General features: G+C 55.2%; 1 protein-coding gene across 1 annotated transcript; it reads right to left on the bottom strand.

Annotated features, from left to right (window-relative positions):
• Window positions 1-6,539: 6,539 nt before the first annotated feature.
• Window positions 6,540-19,570, bottom strand: XYLT2 (xylosyltransferase 2). The gene is made up of 12 exons (XM_023732841.1): window positions 19,531-19,570; window positions 18,767-18,792; window positions 13,673-14,165; window positions 13,219-13,394; window positions 12,733-12,935; window positions 11,963-12,043; window positions 11,535-11,751; window positions 11,267-11,443; window positions 10,672-10,967; window positions 10,202-10,397; window positions 9,250-9,583; window positions 6,540-7,688 (listed from the first exon to the last, which is right to left on the bottom strand). The coding sequence occupies exons 1-12, from the start codon at window positions 19,568-19,570 to the stop codon at window positions 7,366-7,368; spliced, it is 2,562 nt and encodes an 853-aa protein (XP_023588609.1). The 3' UTR covers window positions 6,540-7,365.
• Window positions 19,571-19,917: the final 347 nt, after the last annotated feature.

Below are 19,917 nucleotides of genomic sequence, written 5' to 3' on the forward strand. Positions count from 1 at the left end.
CAGGCCTATCAGAGTGAGGAAATGCGAGGGGGCTCTCTTTGGAGGAGGTGATTGTTTTGGCACCATCCCCCAGAAGGGAGGGAAGAAGAGAGCTTATGCTGGAGAGTGTCCTGCTACTTCCTCTCCTGGATCACACACAAGTTCACGGGCCAGGCCCTGGGAAGAGTGGGTGGGAGAAGGCCTGAAAAAGAAGTGACAGTCATGCTCTTTTTCTGGAGCCATATTCAAAGGAAGCTGGGGCTGCAGCCCCAGAGATGGCCATATGGGAGACCCCTCCCTGCCTCTGGAGGTCCAGGCAGGAAAGAAGCTTGTAGAATGCAGGAGACCCTCCTGAGAGGCTTAATCAGGCTCCATCTACCCTTGGAAACAGTCCTCCGAAGGTGAGGCAGAATGGGTGACAAATGGGCTTCTTGCCACCCACTCAGACAGACACCATGGCCACATTCTCTCTGGTTCTTGATTTATCTCAAACCATAAACAGCAGCAAAGAATCTGGCTTTAAGAATACTCAGTGGTGGCCTAGAGTGGGTTGGGGGCAGGCTTTCATTGTCAGCTCAGCCCAGGACCTTTAGAGGCTTGGCTTCAGAGTAGAAGGGCCAGGAAGGAAGTCTCAGCTGGGGAGATGGTTGTTCCTGGCCATTAGAGGTAGGCAGTGTTGGTTGTAGCCTGAGAGAGGGCTTCTGGAGCCCAGTGGCTTCCTTTCAAGGACTCTGCTCTGCCCTGAGGGCAGAGACCCCAGGGATTGAGGGCAGAGAAGTCTCCCAGTTCTGGAGGTCTGCCTTGAACTTTTTGCCTTGTTCTCTCAGGGCATGACCCCAGATTCCCCTCCTCCTGCAGATCCTTGGCAAAGGTGACTCAGGGTTTGTTGAGGTTCAGTTTGTCTTCCTTCTTTGTGGAGTCACAGGTACCAAGGCCCAGCTGGGCTGGTCCTTAGGCAGGGGGAGACTCCACAGGCTTAGCGCTGTCCCTGCCAGTCCCCTGGAGGTGTGGGAATGGGCAGGATGGAGGTGGTGGTTCCCTTCTACACAGTGGTGTTTCCTTGAGCAGGGCAGATGGCTGCTTCCTGGGTTGGGTAAGCAGAGCTATGGTTGGATGGTGGTGCAGGTAGTGACCTCAGGGCCTCCTCATAGCTTGGTGGTAGCTGGAGGGTTGGGAGAACAAAGACATTAGCCACTCCCTTGCCCTCCCCCATACTCACATGCCCTTTATTTGGACTGCTGCTGTGTGTCTCCTGTCCCTTCCCCAATGACTGGCCCTTCCTGGAAACAAGTCCTAGGGCTGTTGGCTCCATGGTACCCCTCTGTGGGAGCCCATCCCAAGCTGTAGCGCAGGCCTCCTTAGGCTGGGCTCTGCCACCTTCCCTCGCCCAAATAGATGAAGTGGATTGATGGGGGCCTCCAGCCAAATTCTGGGGTGCTACATCAGTGGCCTTTCCTTGTCTTGACCCCAGAGGCTCTAATTGGACGTTGTGTGTGTAAAAGAGTAATAGAAAAAGAACTCCTTCATCCAGGGCACACCAAGTCACCTCTCTCTGGGCCCAGTGCCCGAGGTGCTGTGCAGTCAATTGGTGAATCTGCTGCTGCTGCTGGTCCTTCCAAACGCTCTCATAGCTGGGCAGGCAAGCTGGCTGCCACTGGGGCAGTTGATAGCTGCTAGGCAGCCCCACACAGAATACCTCGCAACCCTGGGGGTAGCCTGTGACCAAGAAATGCTAAGGAAGCCAGACAGGCATGTTTAGCCATTATCCAGCTTCGATTTAGATCCTCTCCCCGAGAGTGAGCCTAAGATCCAGGTACCACACTCCTTCCTCCCTTCCAGGAGGCCTTTCTAGGCCTCGTCCTGTCCTTTCCCCTCCCCTGCATTTGTGTTTACATAATCCTCCTAACCACACTAGGCCCCCTTGACTGGCTTCAGGACCTCTGCACACACCTCTTCCGCCATTCCCAGGTGACAGCCCCAGGGGTCCTCTTACCTGCATTCCCTGGGACTCTCTTCTCCTTTCCACTGTCTGGACCTCAGTGGGGGGGCCCCATGGTGCTGAAGTGGTTGGGGGTCATCCAAGGGATCATGAAAGATGACTGAAGGTGAAGCTCAGGATAGTGAGCAAGAGAGCAGAGACCAACCTTTGTTGTCTCCTATGCCCCATCCCTTTAATCCTCTCTACCTAGTCCAAGACACAAAGCTCAGACCCTCAGCATTTCTGAAACACACTTGGCTGTAAAGAGATTCCACTCTTCTGGCCACTAGCTCATTGTCTCATGATTGGGCAGCCAGCTCTGATGACCTTTGTAGGGAGAGTCAGAGAAAGCCTCCTCCTCCTGTCCCCACCCATTCATCCCCAGCCTGGTGCCCAGAGCTAGGGAGCCAGAGCCTAGAGAGGCTGCAGCTCAGAAGATTGCTTTTGCTTTCTGTACCCAGGATTCCATATGGTGCCTAGTCCCTGGGGAGAGAACTGACAGTACTGGAGTTGCCACCTACCCCCTCCCACAGAAGTTGGGCTCTTCCCCTGAGAGCTAGGGAGAGGGAGGGCCTCCAATTGCTTGGAGAGCTGGGAAAAGACCATTGTCTTCACTGAGTTCCCCAACAGAGCCTAGTTTTACAATGGTCAGGGAGGGGGCTGGCCAGGATGTTATTAACCCTTTCCACACTGCTGCCACGGCCCCAAGGGAACCCAGGCTAGAAAATGTGGAGTCTAGAGAGTGGAGAGTCCAAAGGCCCCTTCCACATGGAAAAATTGCTTCTCCTTGGCCAGAAAGCATGTGTCTTTTTGACAGAATTTGGGGGGAGGGGGCATGAGGCAGGGGTGGGTGAGGAGGGGAGGGGTGCTTACATATTGACCAGGGCTCTGGGAGAAGTGGTAGGAGCAGAGGAGCTGGCAGCACTGGGAATCCCGCTGGTACAGCAGCAGCAGCAGGACGGCCATGATGAACACCAGGGACGAAACTACCCTCCCTGAAAGGCAGTCAGGGCTGCAGCCTGAACCTGCATGCATGGGCACCTCTCTCCTCCCCAGATTGAATTCCGTTCCAGAAGTTGGAAGAGGAATGACCTGGTTGGTTTTATCAGCTTGGTAAGCAGGGGAAACTGAGGTTCAGGCAGCAGAGGGCTGAGCCCTGGGCTCCCTTCTTTCTGTTGCATCAACTCCCTGTGGCAGATTTGTCAGGGAGAGCAGAGGACCCCTACCCATCTCCCGTCAGCCTAGGGAAGGAGTGATGTGTGGAAGTAAGACTTTACTGAGGAAAAGCGTTGGGAAGGGAACAAACTTGTGGGCACACACCCTTAGAAACAGTGGTTCTGAGGAGGCAAAAGAGGACCCAAGGGCCTGGTGCCCATCATAGACTCCTGCCATCATGGACTGTGGCATCAGAGAACTGAGCTCCGACAGGGAAGGGACCTTGGGGGTCACAGGCCAGCCATACAGCATTCTTCCTCAGGGCTTGGGGAGGGATGTTGCTGTAGGTGACCCTATAGATGAGAGGCTGGGCTTCTGGCCTCTGGTGAGGGGCCAAGGGTGCCTCTGTCCCAACCCTGGGACTCAGCAGTAAGTACTCTCCAGTGGCTCCAGCTATTGCTAGAGGGTGTTGTCCGTGGTGATGTCTGCACATGAACAGCAGTGGCAAGGGGGTGCCAAGAAAGGGCATTGGCCTTGAGGAGCAACAGGGCCAGCCCTCCCCGGGGGCCACACCCCAACCTAGAACTGTGGCCCAGACGGGAAACTTCATTCAGAGCCAGGGTATCTGTGAGCAGCTCTCAGCCTCTCCCACTCCTGCTTGTCTTGGTCAATACCCAGCTGTGACCTCGACCCCCATAGATGGCTCTTCTCGCTGCATGCCTTGCAGCCACCCAGGGGTCCCTCTACACCTTTCAGGAGGAGGGGTTGGTGGGACCAGGCTTGACTTCTGCTGAGCCTTACACACAGCCAGGAGAGCTCTAACTTGCCCAATACTCTGCACTTCTCCATCCCAAATCCCCTCCTGCCTGACCCTGCCCACCTTCACTTCCCATTGGCCTGGGTTCCAGGCACCAACTGGCTGTCCTCTGATCTTGGCTCCCACCTCTAATGGAGCAGTGGTGTCCATGGTTGCCCTGGAAACTGGGCACGTGCCGGCCACAAAATACAAAAGCTTCTCTGCCCAGGCTCTCTCCTTCCCTCCAAAGTAATTACTGTGCAGCTCCAGGGGCCCAGCCTGCCTGTGCAGGCCCCCTACCCCATATCCTGCCTGGCAGTGCCAGAATCCTGATCTTTATCCCAGGGGCCCAGCCAGGGAAGGATTTCAGAGACGCCTCAAAAAGGCCAAACCCCCAGGCTGCACTAACCCTACAGAAATATGGGGGTGGGGAACACTGCCAGGAATGCAGACTGAGAAACATCCTGAAGCTGCACTCACGCTTGCCTCTAGGTCCTGAAGTGGGGAGAGGATGGGCGAGGGGAGCCCCACCCTCAAGCCTGCCCTCTGAACCCGCCAGGAGTGGAGCCAGCAGTGGAGCCAGCGTCTGCAGTGCTTCTAACGCAGTGGGGCGAGACATGTGGCCAGAGCAGTGGGGGTCGGCTGGAATTCAGTAGCTGTGAGCCTGCCTGCAAATTAGAATCACCTGGGGAGCTTTGAAAACACACCAAGGCTGGGCTGCCTCTCAGACCAATTCAATCAGAACCCTCAGTCAGAATCATGATCCACTGGCTAATAAGTGTGTGAGGACAAAAAGGTCACAGCAGGTAACAGTAATGAGTAACCAGGGCCTGGTGTAATATGCTAGGGAGTGGTAGCGGATGAACAGAGTACACATTCCACCTGAGTTCAAAAAACACCACTTTAAAAGTGTGCTAGCCTAGCACAGCCCAGCTGCAGGCTGGGTTCAGCCCGCAGGCTGGTTTGTGATCCCTTGACTACAGGGACTAAATGTTCTGATATTTACTGTCTGTGCCTAGTACGGGGTCCTGGTGGCACAGTGGTTAAGCATTTGGCTGCTAACCAAAAGGTCAGCCGTTCGAATCCACCAGCCGCTTCTTAGAAACCCTATGGGGTGGTTGTATTCTGTCCTATAGGGTCACTATGAGTCGGAATCAACTCCACGGCAACGAGTTACGGTTGCTGAACTGAGTTATTTTCTTATTGGCCTAAGAGCTGATGTTTAAAAAAAAAAAATTCTGTAGAACTTTAGACATTTCCTCAAATGTTGTGTGCCATCGAGTTGATTCCGACTCATAGAGACCCTATATGACAGAGTAGAACTGCTCCACAGGATTTCCTAGACTGTTACAATCTATATGGCAGCAGATCCACAGGTCTTTTCTCCTGCGAAGCAGCTGGGTGGGTTTGAACTGCCGACCTTTCAGTTAGCAGTTGCACGCTTAACCTGTGTGTCACCAGAGCTTTTCCTCTAATGGGAACCAGAAAATAATCATCCTAGTCCCAGAACCCCAACACCATTTCGAGTCTTGCTGTTAATCCCTTCCCGGCTACCTGCCCAGCCAGGCCCCCGTGAAAGCAGAATGTAGTGAGTTGGGGGCTCCAGAGCCTACCTGCCTGGGTCTGAAGCAGGCTTCCACCACCTACTAGCTAGACTTTGAGCTCAGGTCACTCCACAGCTCTAAGCCTCAGTTTCCTGATCTGCTGAATGAGGAGAACAAAAGCACCTTGAAGGGCTGTGAGGATCAAGAGAGATGCACAGAAGGGCAGCACAGTGGCTGGCACTGGGTGAGCAGTCAAAAACCAAACCTAACACCCAGCGCTGTTACTGGTGGTCAGGGGAGCCCTCTCCTGGCAACTAGGAGAACTGGCCATGTGGCAACCCGGACAGGATGAGCCCTTTGTCCCCCAAGGTGAGCTGAGTAGATCAGGTGATTTTAGCCATCCAGGAGACCTTCACCCTCACCCCCACATTAAGGTGTGCGTGACTGATATGGAACCCTTGCCGACAGCAGGAGGAGGAGGAGGAGAATGGCTTGGGAAAGGGAGGGAGCCTGGGCAAACCTTTCCAACATGCCCTCCCAGGTCCTAGGGCAGTGGCCAGGGACCCAAGCCCCTGCTGCTTCACACCCCTAAAGGACAAGCCCCGACGGTAACCGCCAGGCTGTGGCTGGGAGCACCTCAGCGCTTGAGGATGCCCCCTAAGTCAGGGCTGGGCAGGAATCGAGAGCAGAGAGAGCTGAGATCACAAGCTGGCGTGGCCCTGGCGATGCTGGAGGCAGAGAAGCTGGCAGCTGCCCCGGCCTGGCAGTGGGGAGCCAGTGCTGGGCCAGGACTCTCAAGAACTGGGCTTGAACCTTGGCTCTCCCACTGGCCTGCTGGGTACAACAAGGTAGTCTCTGAGCCTCTACGGGCCCATTTACTCCTCAGAAAGAGGGGCCCCTTTTGGCTCTTGGGTGAATTCTAATCTGTATTCCCACTTAGCAGGAATGAGACCTCCACCTTATTGTGGCAGCCAAAGTCCCAGCTTCTAAGACTTCTAGGAGAAGGCAGCCCAACAGTGAATGGCTCTGACACCCAGGAGGGAAAACACAGAGGCTCAGCTTAGAGATAGAGATATATTTCTTCTGTTGCATATTTCAGACTTCACACTGAGCTTTAGGCACAGTGCTCCTCCAGGTTCTTCTGAGCCCTCTGACAGAGTGGTCTTCCAACTGCTCACGAGGACTCGCCCCACCAGGCTGGGAGCCCAGGCCTGCTTGCAGTTCTGGGGTGCCTGGGAGACTCTGCATCTAGCTCAGTAGGGCCTGGTGCCCTGCCTTTCCCATCAAGGGGCAGGGTACACTGGAAAGCCCTAGAGCCAGCCCCACCCACTCCTCTAGGGTTCCCTGGCTGTGGGAGGAGGGGCTGTCCCGCCAGAGTCCAGCTCTGTAGAGCTCCCCAGTATCGTCTGCTCCGAGCCTGGCAGGGCACTTGGCGCCCCTGCAGCGCCTCCACCGTGAACACCACAGGCCCAGGCTGGGGGAAGGGGCCCTGTTGAGTGAGGCAGCCCAGCCCCATTCAGAGCAACAGCAGATGGGCTCATCAGGCCCCTGCTCCCCAGAGCCTTGGCCCACTTCCTGGGCTGCTGTGAGCCCTATTGCACATCTTTTGTTTCCAGTTCCTCCCCACACCGCCCATTTTCTTTTTTAAATAAAAAAAATACCAACTAGAAGAGAAAGTGAGGAAGTGCCGGGCGTGGAATGCTAGAGTCCTTCTCCCCATGATCCTGCCAATCCTCTGGTCCCTAGCAGAGCCATCAGCAGTAGTACTGTGTCTGCCTTCCCTGCCGTACTGAGGGCTCTTGATGGCTGGAATGGGTGCTGCTTGGGCCTGGTTCTTGCCTGTGGGAGGGAACATCCCTCCATTGTCTGTAAGGTGCAATTCCCGGGTCCTCCGGGCACTGGCTGGGGCCCTGCTACCTGAGTCGCCCATCTGCTTTGATGGGCCCCAGCTCCGATTTGGGGTCAGGGGACAGAGAGCTCCAGCTGGTCAGTCTGCAGGGCTCCAGGGTGGGGCATGTGGAGGGGCCAGTGGCACACAGTCCAGCCACAGACCAGAAGCCGCTCAGTTCCCCATCTGTCCAGGCTTCCAGCGCAGGGCCTGTGAGCTCTGCGTGCCGCCGGGCAGCCTCTTCTGCAGGCTCCGGCTGGGGCAGGTTCAGGATACTGCTCAGGCCCTGGAAACTCTGCTCCATGTACTCATTGTGGGGCGGCCCAGCGTGCAGCCAGCTGGCATCATCTGGGGGTGCAGAGCAGGCAGTGAGCATGCCCTGCCCAACATGCCATGCAGGCCAGAGCCCCAAGTCAGGCCTGGGGACCCCTAGGTCCTGTCCCAACTCTACCACTGAGTCACATCTTGCTGAGTGATCTTGGGCTACTCCACAGAACTTTCTGTGCCTTTGTTTTATAAAACCAAGACTATAATCCCTGAACATCGAACTTTAGGATTAAATAAGACAGTGGGTTCAAGGCACTTTAGAAAATAAGGTTTCTTTCCTGTAATGGACTGGTTGTCACCCACGCCTCTTCTCAGACATCTCCAGGGGCTCCCAGAGGCATCAGAAGCCTTGTACTCGGCTTTCCAGCTATGGGATCCCGCCTGCTTCACTAGCCTTCCTTTCCGCCAGTCCCCCACTGCCACCCCAGCATCCTCCACCCCCTTCACCACAGCCTGCCTCACCCTCTGCTCCTCTCATGCATCAGACTTCTCCCACCTTTGTTCCCTCACTCAGAATCCCCTTCTCTGTCTATAAAAACCGGCTCAGTCCTTAAGGCTCAGCTCAGTTACTTGCCGCTGTAGAGCTTGCCGCCATTCTTCCCCCATCTGGTGCCTTCACTACACTGTTAATTCAGTTCCAGAGGAGCAGGGAACATGGCCTGCCTGCCCTGGATTGGCCCAAGCCTCTGAAGCTATGCAGTTGTGCCCACTCGGGAGTGACATGAATTGAGTCATACCGCCAGCACCCCCCTCCTCCTCTGGGCTACCCCTGCTCTGACCCACAGTCTCCGTGAGAGAGTGTGGTGTGGCTATTGAGCACCTGCTGTGTACCAGCTACTAATACACTCCCAGAGGTTGTATTAGGCCCCCATTGTGGGAACCTGCCCAGCTTAAGTATACCTCTGCTCAGAGTCTGCTCCCTCAGCCTTGGCCAAGTGGATGGAGGGCCACGTGACCCTGACCACCCAGCCATGCAGTGAACTGGGATAGTCAATCAGATTTGCCCTCCCAGGAATGAGGAACTTGGGGACTAAGGCCCTGGTCACCTCTGTTGCACAGGGAGGTCATGTATCATAAAGCAAACAAAGTCCGAGAGAGGCAGAGCCTGAGGCCCACAGGCAGAGACCAGGATGAGGGACAAGAGGGCCCAGGGACAGAGAGGGCACCTCTGGTTCCCAGTGCAACCTGCAGTCCTGCCCCTGGCTCTGGAGGAGAGGCCTGCAGTCTTCCAGAAATGTCTCCTTTTTCACTGGAGCTAGTCTGAGTGGATTTGTGTTACGGGTACTCAGGTGATCTCTGATAGTACTCTTACTCCCACTTTACATGTGATGAGACTGAGGCTCAGGAAGGCCAAGTGATTTGCCAAGGATAACATTCTAAGTGGCAGAGCTATGTTCCAAACCCAGGTCTGCCTGACTCCAAAGTTTCCCTTTCTACCACACCACAGTGCTGGGCCCCGGGATGTAATGGGATAGAAGGTGAGAGGCCCCAGCCTTCCCTCCCCCTCCCCCTCCCCTAGGGATGGGCGTCACCCGCCTGTTCTGTCTGGCTTCTGGGCATCATTTGGGAACTAGATGAGTACCTTTCCTGAGAGGTAGTTTGCGGTTGAAGGTCAAGGGCAGCACGAGGAAGCGGGTCTCGCCAAGGGGCTCCCAGAATTGAAGCAGTCGGACGGTCCAGGCTCCTGGCCGCAGGGGCCGGCTCAGTGGGGGCTTGTACTGTGTGACCTCAGTCTCTGCGTCTACTGTTATGTCATAAGACGTGGCCACCACATAGGTTGGGTCAATCCAGACCACGGTGGCTGTGAGGTTGGGGCCCCGGGCCCAGCGCTGCATGGCCACAGGCTCGTCCAGTGGCCCCATCAACCCCCCAAAGTTTCGGAACAGGCGTTCTTTGGGGTCCCAGTCGGTGCCAACCTGTAGGGAGGGAGGCAGCTGGGCAGGAGCCTGGGAAAAGTTCTCTCTATTCTGCCTCTAACTCACTGTGTAACCTCAGGCCAGTCACTGTTTCTTTCTGGGCCTCAGTTTCCCCATCTGCAAAGCTCTAAGGTCTCTGCCGGTTCTGATCTGCTCTGCAGTGGTGCACACCCTAAGGTCAAGAGAAGGTCTGCAGCCCTGCCAAAGACCATCCCCACATGAAGGCAAAGCCTCCAAGGAACAGGGCAAGGAGGCCCTCAAAGTTTAACCTGATGGCCCAACCAGAATGTTCCAGTCCCTCCAGAAGAAAACCCCTGTAGTTTAGAAGACAGGGCTTGCATTGTAGTGGAACTAAAAATGCTCTCTCTCTACCCACTGATGTCCTATGTACCGAGTGGGAGGTGCACCTCAGTGTGCACACGTGTGGGTAAGACGAGCATGTCTGTGTGAGGGAATCCCCACACCTGCCATTACTGGGAAAGCAAGGGTCTGTGAACCCAGTCCATAAAGGCTTAGCCAAGTCCTTACCACTCCCTCCCTTGGTTTCTGTCCCTCTCTTCTCACTACCCTGAGTCCTGCTGGGAGTCAGGAAAAATCAAGCGGGAGGACCTCTCCCACCTCCAAACTCTGGAGCCGGCTCGCCTGGTCACTGCGCCCCACCAGCTTCAGCAACCCCTGGGGCATCACCCACATCTCCAGCGTCTCTGCCGGCCCCTGGGCTGAGGGCTGCACCGCCTGCGTCACCAGGTAGCCCTGGAAATGGTCGTCATAGAAATACAGGTGCACACTGGACGGCAGGCCCCTGGGCTCAAACCTAAGAAGGTTCCAGCAGGGAGAAAGGGAGATGCCATCAGCACACCCAACTTGGCCTGGAGAACCAGGAAGGGGGCTCTGGGGAGTCCCACCCCAGGTACTTCCTTTGCCCCAAATCTCATGCCCACAACACCTATCTGCCTGGCTCTTGCCTTCTTTTTTTATTTGCATTTTTCCCTGCCTCAGACAGGAGACTCCCTGTGGGCAGGGGCTGTCTCTTTCTGAGGGCCCCCCACATAGGACCCCACATCCTGAGTATCAGAAAGGGGTCTCACCTGCAGAGTGCGGTAGCTGGAGGTGGTGCAGCGGTGGCGGCATGGCGCAGGCTGAGGCGGGCAAAGGCAGTGTAGGCGGTGAGCAAGATGTCACTGAGACCACTAGGGCCATCAGCCACGTCATATGTGTTTTCCCAGTAGGCCTTGAGGGCTGGCGTGCCTGGGGGGTAACTGCCATACAGGTGAAAATCTAGGATTTCCAGAACCTCCTGGTTCACGGTCGACTCAAACTTCCGGGCGAAGAAGGTGGGTCTGGAGACTTGCTGGAGTGGAAGAGGGTGGAGTCTTGCTGGAGTCTGGAGGGTGAAGGGGTCTGGAGGTCCAGAAAGCACGGCGAGGAGGGTGGCCCAACTTCCGGGCCCCTCCCAGGACTGCCTAGAGATGAGGACCAGGCAGCCCACTGGGGCTTTTCCTGCTGCCACTGTAGCCCACTGCCCAGGGCTGTGGGCTGCTCCAGGTGAAGCCCCCCAGGTTCTCTGACTGGCCCACCCTGGATCATTTCCAACCCTGGGAAAGCTCATGGGGGAAAGCTCAGGGGGAAAACTTGGGGTGAAGTCCTAGCAAGGGGCAGCCTCCTGGGCTATGGGGCAGGCACCTGCAGCCGCAGGAAGTCCGAGGGCTTGAAGTCATTGGGGGAACAGCCGCACCAGTCCACGATGTGCTTGTACTGGCACTTGCAGCCCAGCTTGCGGTTCCAGTTTGTGACCCGTAGGTTGTTGTCTATAAGGCTTTCACAGGCTGGGCTGTTTTCCAGCACTGTGTGGAAGAAGGACTGCAGGCAGCCAGAGGAGGGTGAAGGGTAAGCTATGGGCACCCCAGCATGTGCCCTCCCTAGCCTCCAGGACTTCCACAGCGTCACCCACCTCCGCTGGGAGCAGTGTGTACATGTAGAACTGGCGGAGCTGGGCTACCAGTGGGTCGTCCGTGTACACCACATACTCCACGAAGCTGCGTGTGAGCACAAACCAGTCGGAGCCGCCGTCCACCACGATGCCGGCTGGGATCTGCCGCTCACCCAGGCGCCACATATGCGAGTCACACTCATGGAAAAGTCGGTCCAGGCCCTGTTTTTTGATGAACCTATGGGTGGCAGACAGGTCACAGCTGAGGGCCCTGCAGGGTGAGGTCCAAGCTCTTTCATCCTGCATAGTAATCGCCACTCCTCCATCTGTGGCTGGCTTGGAGCTCTATAACCCTGGGCTGGGGGCAGCTGAGCTCCCTTGAGCAGGAAGGGTTGACAAAACCCGAAGGCCAAGGCCTCCCCCATTCCTGTCTCCACCCTCACCCTCACCTAGAGTTGTCCCGGCCATGCGACTTGAGGAAATTCTTGTCTCGGTTCTTGGACAGGAAAGCCACCAGCTCCTCATTGGTCCTGGAGAGGGTATGGGAGGGGGAGGGGCTCAGACACATCCCAGAGCAGACTCTCTCCAGCATTCTTTCCCTTTGCCCCATGGCCCCTTCCTTTCTCACTGAGAACTGTCCTGGCCACATGTCCCATGTCCAGCTGATGCTCTGCGGTGGTAGTGGGCACCTGAGGCCTCTGAGGAAGGCCACCCCATCCTTCCTCCACGCTTGCCATCTGATCCTGCACCCCCAGGGCCAGATCCCAGACTCCTCCTCTTCCCTATCTCTTGTTGCTGTCTATCCTCAGGTCAGGGAGCCCTGGTGGCGCAATGGTTAAGCACTTGGTTGCTACTGAAAGGTCAGCAGTTTGAACCCACCAGCAGCTCTGTGGGAGAAAAGACCTCGCAATCTGCTCCTGTAAAGATTTACAGCCTAGGAAACACTATGGAGCAGTTCTACTCTGTCCTGTAAGTTCTCTCTGAGTCAGAATTGACTCGATGGCACACAGCATCCTCAGGGCATCCTTTACCAACCCTTCCCCTAAACCATGGCGGGGGCCAATGGGGCCCTGTGTGGGCTGTGCAGATCCCAGAATGATGCTTGGGAAAGGGGAAGGAGTCCATCAGGGCCCTCCAACCCCACGGCCTTCTCCATCTGAGGCCCCAGGCCAGGTGACAGCCCCCTCCTATCCTGAGTGGTTGAGCACCATCCCCTTACCTGGTTGGGTAGTCGGTGGCACTGAGGTTGATGAAGAAGTCCCAGGCCCAGCCAGGCACCTCCAGCAGGTCCCGCATGCTCCGCAAGTACATCCTCAGCAGGCTGGCCCCACCCCAGATGGTGACCATGCGCCAGGGCGTCACCCGCACATTGTCATACTGCTGAGCCAGCTCCACCACCTCACGGTGCAGGTAGTTGGAGCGCTGGGAGGGAGGGGCCACTCAGCAGCTGTGCCTGGGCCCCCAGCATTACAGTCCCCCTAACCCAGAGTACAGGTGATGTGGAATGAAGAAGGCACGGGGCAAGGCTCCAGCTCCTAACCCGCTGTGTGACCTGTGCTGGCTGCTCCCCTACTCCAGGCCTCAGTTTCCCTATCTGCAAAATGAGGAGGCCACCTAAGCCAGGTGAAAGGCCCTGTCTGTCTGTGACGTTCTGGGCTTCTGCTCTGCTCACCTCAGTCCCTTGGCCTCCACCCAACCACAGTACCTTGTCCACATGGATATAGAAGAAGTGCTGTTCGTGGTACACTGCCTTGAGGAGCCGCTTCAGCTGGCGGATGGCACGGCCGTGAACCACCAGCATGTAGGCGATGCGCACTGGGGGGCCATCCACGGGCTGCTGGGCCCGGATCTCGTCCCACTGGATGCCAGGGCTCATCTTCCCTGAGAGCAGAGAAGAGGTCACAGGGTGGGGTGACACGGGAAGAGGGGCTGCCTGCCTCCTAAGAAAGGAAGAGCCCCAACCTGGACCCTGACACTCCCGGGGCACAGCTCCACCTCTGCCACTCAGCACACTTAGTGCAAACTTGAGCAGGGGGTTGGGCCTCTCTGGGCTGCTTCCTCCTGTGAGAAATGGGGGTGGGAATCCCTCCCCTGCACTTCTCAGGGCTGCCACCTCTCCACCCCATGCCTGGGAAGGACTGGAGCTTCGCATCCCTCACCAGCTAGCTGGCAGTGCCGGGGCACAGCCTTGGGCATGAGGTTCCCAGCCTGGTGCAGGCACACCACGTTGGCGATCTCCTGCTGGCACTGCTTGGTGCTGGCCCGGGCCAGTGCAGACAGCGCATCCTTGCCTGTGATCTCGCACTTGGGTGTGAAGCCATTGTCCGTGGGCTGGGGGGCGCCCTCCACACTCCCCGTGTCTCCGTGTGGTGGGAAGCCAGCTGCCCCCACCAGTGCCTCCCCGGCTGCTGCCCCGCTCAAGTTCTGGCGGCCTGGGGCCTCTGGGGGTGGGGCGGGTGGGACGCGACGGCTGGCTCTGTGCTGGCTGGTTACTGCCCGCACCACCTTGGCTACCGGCACACCTGGGCTCTCTGCGCGGCCCCGCCAGCGCCCATGCCTTCGGCCTGTGCTGCCCCGCCGCCCTGCTGAACTGTCTGTGTCTTTGGAGCCCTCGCCAGGGTCGAGTGGCCGGGGCTTCCTCTGCCTTCCTTTCTGTAAAAGACAGACACAGATCACTGGAGCAGTCACTCACCTGCTCCATGAGCTCCATCTTGGCCAGGGACACCCTCACATCTAGGAGCCTCTGCCCCCCCTCTACCTGGAAGTTCTGTTCACCTGAACACTGCACAAACAGCACTTCTGCTGGGAAGCCTGCTCCCTGCATTGCACCACCAGATCTCCACGTCTCCCTTTACCGCACAAATCACAAGATGCTTCTTTTCTTGTGTTGGACTCAGATACCGCTTTCTTTTTTCAGCAGATATTAAAGTGAGCCCCAGCTCCCCTAGTGTCATTCCTCCTGACCCCCCTTCCCTGCCTGACTGAATCCCATCCATCCTTCAAGATCCAGCTCCAAGTCCCCTCACGTGAAGTGGTCCGTTTGCCCGAGTGGGATGTTCTGAACTCCGTGGCCCCTGTACATTCCACTACTAGACAGTGAGTTCCTCAAGGGTAGCCTGTGTCAGCTCCACCAGCCCTGTGCCCAGCAGAGTACCTACCACACAAGAGGCCTCTGGCTGGTGTCTGGAAGGGATGGAGGACACAAGGCCCTGTGTGAATGCTTAAGACTGCAGACTCTGAAATCACCAGGGCCCCAAGCCTAGCTCCGTTCTTACCAGCAGTTACCAACAATTACCATTATCTGAGCTTATTTCCTCAGTTGTAAAATACAGTAGCGAAGAGTGAGTATAAAGAGAGCTAAAGCATGAGATAATGCAGCTAGAAAAAGCTGTTTAATCCAGCTGTTTCCCATTCCTCTCTGCCACTCCAAACTTTAAGGCCACATTGCTAAGTCCTCCTCTTACTTGACCTTTCAGCAGCATGAAGTACTGGGACACTTCCTCACTTGGCTTCCAGGACACAAGGATATCTCCTGGCTTTCCCCCTATCTTCAGGGCCACTCCTCAGTCTTCTGGGATGATTCTTTATCTCCCAAGCCTTTCACAGTCCTCCTTTACTCCCTAGGTGATCTTATTCACTCCCTTGGTTTTAAGCTCCATCTACATGCTTTTCACTGCCAAATTTATCTCTGGCCTGGATTGTTTCCTTGAACCTACTTATCTATCTGCCTCCTGGACATTTCCTTTGGGAGTCTGATAGACTTCTCAGCCCCGTAAAGGCCTGAAGTAACAACTCCAAAAGTAAACTCCTGCTCTCCTCTCAAAAGGGCTCCTACTTCAGTCTTTCCCATCTCAGGCAAGGACAACTCCATCCTTGAAATTGCTCAGGCCAGAAACTTTTGGGCATCATCTTTTAACTCTTCTCTTCCTCTCCCACCCCACATCCAATCCATCAGTAAATCCTGTTGGTGTTACCTTCAAAATAACCCCCTTGACCAGTAAGAGAGTACACAATACTGGGGAAGCCAGCACAACTTGTACAAGGCAAGGTTATGGAAGCTCCACAGACACACCCAAACTCCCTGAGGGACCAAATTGCTGGGCTGAGGGCTGTGGGGACCATAGTCTTGGGGAACATCTAGCCCAATTGGCATAACATAGTTTATAAAAGAAAATGTTCTACATTCTACTTTGGTGAGTAGCGTCTAGAGTCTTAAAAACTTGTGAGCAGCCATCTAAGATACTCCACTGGTCTCACCCCCTTCAGGAGCAAGGGAGAATGAAGAAGACCAAAGACACAAGGGAAAGATTAGTCCAAAAGACTAATAGACCACAACTACCATAGCCTCCATCAGACTGTGTCCAGTACAACTAAATGGTACCTGGCTACCACCACCGATGCTCTGACAGGGTTCACAATAGAGAGTCCTAGACAGAGCTGGAGAAAAATGTAGAACAAAATTCTAACTTACAAAAAAAGATGAGATTTACTGGCCTGACACAGACTGGGGAAACCCCTAGAGTACGCCACCCCCCACCTGACACCGTTTTAGCTCAGTAACGAAATCACCCGAGGTTCACCCTTCAGCCAAAGATTAGACAGGCCCATTAAAACAAAATGAGACTAAAGGTGCACACTAGCCCAGAGACAAGGACTAAAAGGCAGGAGGAGACAGGAAAGCTGGTAATAGGGAACCCAGGGTTGAGAAGGGAGAGTGCTGACACGTCATGGGGTTGGTAACCAACGTCACAAAACAATGTGTATTAACTGTTTAATGCGAAACTAGTTTGTTCTGTAAACCTTCACCTAAAGTACAATTAAAAAAAATACCTCCTTTACCACCACCCTCGCCTGGATTCCCTGCTCTCCTCGCTCCTATTCTTCTTCCCCTTTGGCCTGTTCTCATCGTTGTAGCACTGTTTCTGTGAGCACTTACATCCCACCTTACCACTCCTCTGCTCGAAAACGCCAGTGGCTTCCCATCTTAGGATAAAAGCCAAAGTCCTTACACGGGCCTGCAAAGGCTAAGTGAGCTATGTCTGGCTGTCCTCTACCCCCACCCCTCCCCTCCCCTCTCTGACCTCATCTCCTAACTCCACTCCAGCCACAGTGGCCTTCCCAGTGTCCCTTATCCCATCTGGCACGCTCCTGACTCAGGCCTTTGCACACACCATCCCCTGGGCCTGGAAGGCCCTTCCCCCACAGCTTGTTCCTTGCCTCCTTCAATTCTTTGCTCAGATGGCATCTTCTCCAGAAGGCCCACCTGGACCACTGGATTTGAAACTCCAGCACTCCTTCATCTCCCGCTTCATTATGTTAGAAGGTGATACCTTCTAACATCCCATTATTTATTATTTATATGGTATTACTGTGTGTATCTCTCCTTGGAAGAATGTAAGCTCCATGAGGATGCATTCCCAGAGCCCAGGAGAGTATCTGGCAACGGTAAACATTTAATAAATATTTGTTGAATGAATGAATAATGAATGTAAAGCTCTTAGCACAGGCTCAGTGTTCAATACATGCTGTTATTATTATTACTGGATAGGGAGTAGGAAATAGTCAAATATTAAGTCAGGAAAGGGGTCCAAGGTCCTCAGACGACTTGGGCTCCACTGGGTTGGGTTCTGCCTTTCAAGGATCTCCCCTCCCCTCTCCAAGCATGGCAGGAACCTCATGTTGTCAGGCCAATAGCCACCTTTGGGCCAGGGTCCCACCCTTACACCCTAGCACCAATGTCCTCTGTGCCTAGCACCTCGACAGCCTCCTTCTTTTGAAAAATGCCCAAAAAGAGCTGAGGTATCCACCCTCATCTGAGAAGAGACGGTTGCAAGAGGGAGGGTAAGGGTGGGCAGCAGACCCTATTCTATACCCACACTGAGAGAGCACCTTGGGCTGGGCAGCCCCCAGGAAAGGCTAACATAGCCCCACTGAGCTAAGTTTGCATCGACCTAGTGACATCTGACCTGGCCACACAGCAGGAAGAGAAAGATAGTCCCAAGCTTAGATGGGCAGAGATGGTAGAGGAGCTGTGGCCTCTTTGGGTAGAAGCCAGGATCATCAAGTCAGGAAGCTGGTCAGGAGGGCAGGGCATGGGGCACAGGGCCGGGCTGGCTGCGGTGGGGGACAGGATGTGGGAGGAGATGGGCATGTTGGTACCCTGCACTGCAGTAGGGATCTGGTTGACCCTGAGAAGGACAATTCCAGAGGCGGCTGGGGGACCAGGAGGTACCACCCCACCCCTCCCAGGCCTCAGTCCATATGGGCATTAGCAGGCCCCTATGCCTGTGCCCCTAGAAGGGCTGCCCCCAGTAGTCCCTGAGGTCAGGGTCCCCTCTGATTCCTAAGAGTGGGGACTTGCCTCTGAGGCCCACAGAGGAGGGATTTAAAGTTCTCTGCCACTTCCTAGCTCTGCAGCTCCTCCTCAGAATCCTCTTTTGAGCCATAGAGACTGAGCACAGAAATGCTACCCACACCCCACCTTCTCTGGCCTTCTCAGACTGTGATTAAAACAAGTGGTAAGGCAGTGTTGGTGAAAGCTTTGAAAACTATAAAGTGGCTCTCTGGATGGTAATGATTGTCCCCCAGCATCCACTTAGGCCCCTCCATAGACGGGCAGAGTGTGGATCGTAAACATACATCTGATCACGTCGCTGCTAAAAACCTTTCACTGCCTCCCACTGCCACACAATAATGAACCCAAGCCCCTCACCACGTCTCTTCAACCAACCATGCAGGATCTGCCCTGGACTACTTCTTTAAGCTTATCCACCACACCCTCCTTTTTACTCCTCAAAGGCACTCAGCTAAGCCCATTCACCTCAGCACTTTTTGCTGGAACGCTCTGGCCCACCTCTTCCCCAAGGCTGGCTGGCTCCTTCCACTCACATGCCACTTCCTGCGAGAAGCTTTCCCTGACCACCTGATCTAAACTCCCTCCACCTTGTTCTTCTAGCAGAGCCACCCCCATCTTAATCTGTAATTATAGATTTAAGTTTCCTTTCCACTGTCTCTCCCCGTAGACTGTCAGCTCCATGAGAGCAGGGACCACATCTATTTTGTTTATTTCTGTATCCCCAGTATTAGCACCGTGCCTGGTACAAAGCAGGACTTAATAAATATTTGTTGAATGAATGACTAAATGAATGAATCCCTATTCCCACTGTGCAATGATGGTGATGAGTGTCATTTACTGAGGGCTTAGAATGTACCAGGACCCCCAGTATGTGCTTCACAGTAATCTTTACACTCACCCAGTGAGAGAGGTGCAATTCGTATCCTCAACTGTAAGGTGGGACACTGAAGACAGATTTGCCAGTGGTCACACAGCTACTTAGGAACAAGAGCTGGGATGGGATGGTGGAGCGGGTAGTCCAACTTTCACACTCACCTTCCTAATGTTAAGCTGCCTGGCCACCCCAAGGTCTGCTGAGGTGGGTCCAAGTACCCACAGCTGCCAGCATTACATAACCTTTAGGTCATTGGGGGTCTTTTCTATTGCAGTCCAGGAGTTCCCCTATCACTTTCAGTCCAGGAAGCCAGAGGAGGGGTGGGGCAGAATCCCAAACACTCCGCTGCCCCAGTTCTCCACCTCAGGCTGGACAATCTCTCAGCCCATCCAGCCCCACAAAGCTCAGGGCCAGTTGTGTCTGAGAAACCTCTCATGACATGACCCTCCCCAGAATGGTCACCAGCTCTGCTCACATCATACTCCAGGGTCAGAAGGTTCCCTGACAGCTCAGCAGACCATTCCAGCTTAGGACATCCCTCCCACCTGCCAAAATAGTCTTCTTTCACTGAGCCCCAGATGATCTCCTCCACACAGAACCAGCCTGTTCCCTTGGGATGTCAGAGCCAGCCTTCCCCACCCCACCCTCAGTCTGCCCTGACAAAGGCCAAGCACCCTCAGCTTCTTTTAAGTTATGGTCTTACATGACTGTGTTGCCACTTTCCTCACAATCCCAGCGTCTCAGTTCTCCCAAAAAAGGCAGGTCAGTTCTTCTCCCTGTCTCCACACCTCCAGCCTTCCAGACTGCTGAGATGCAGGAAGGGAACATGGACATCGAGGTCTCTTGGCCTTTACCCTACCAGGCAGAGAAGCTCAAGAGGACAGGCAAGCAGAGCCTCTGATCCAGAGCCCTGGAGGCTCAGAACCAAGAGGACAGGCAGGGAAGCTGGGCCCTGTGACAGAGGGAATCACTTTGGTCCACAGCTTGGAGCCCTGGTTTGGCCTATGCTCCACGCTCTTCCAGATGGCTCCAGACCCTGCTAGACCCTTCCTGACTACACTCAGGGAGGATGAGTCTGAGCCTCCAGCTGAAACCACCATACCAAAAGTGACGGAGACCCTCCCCGCAGGGAATTCAGGGACTGAGCAGGATGGGGGGTTGCCCCTCTCCAGGAT

This window comes from Trichechus manatus, unplaced genomic scaffold (assembly GCF_000243295.1).
Source record: "Trichechus manatus latirostris isolate Lorelei unplaced genomic scaffold, TriManLat1.0 scaffold00054, whole genome shotgun sequence".
Taxonomy (NCBI): domain Eukaryota; kingdom Metazoa; phylum Chordata; class Mammalia; order Sirenia; family Trichechidae; genus Trichechus; species Trichechus manatus.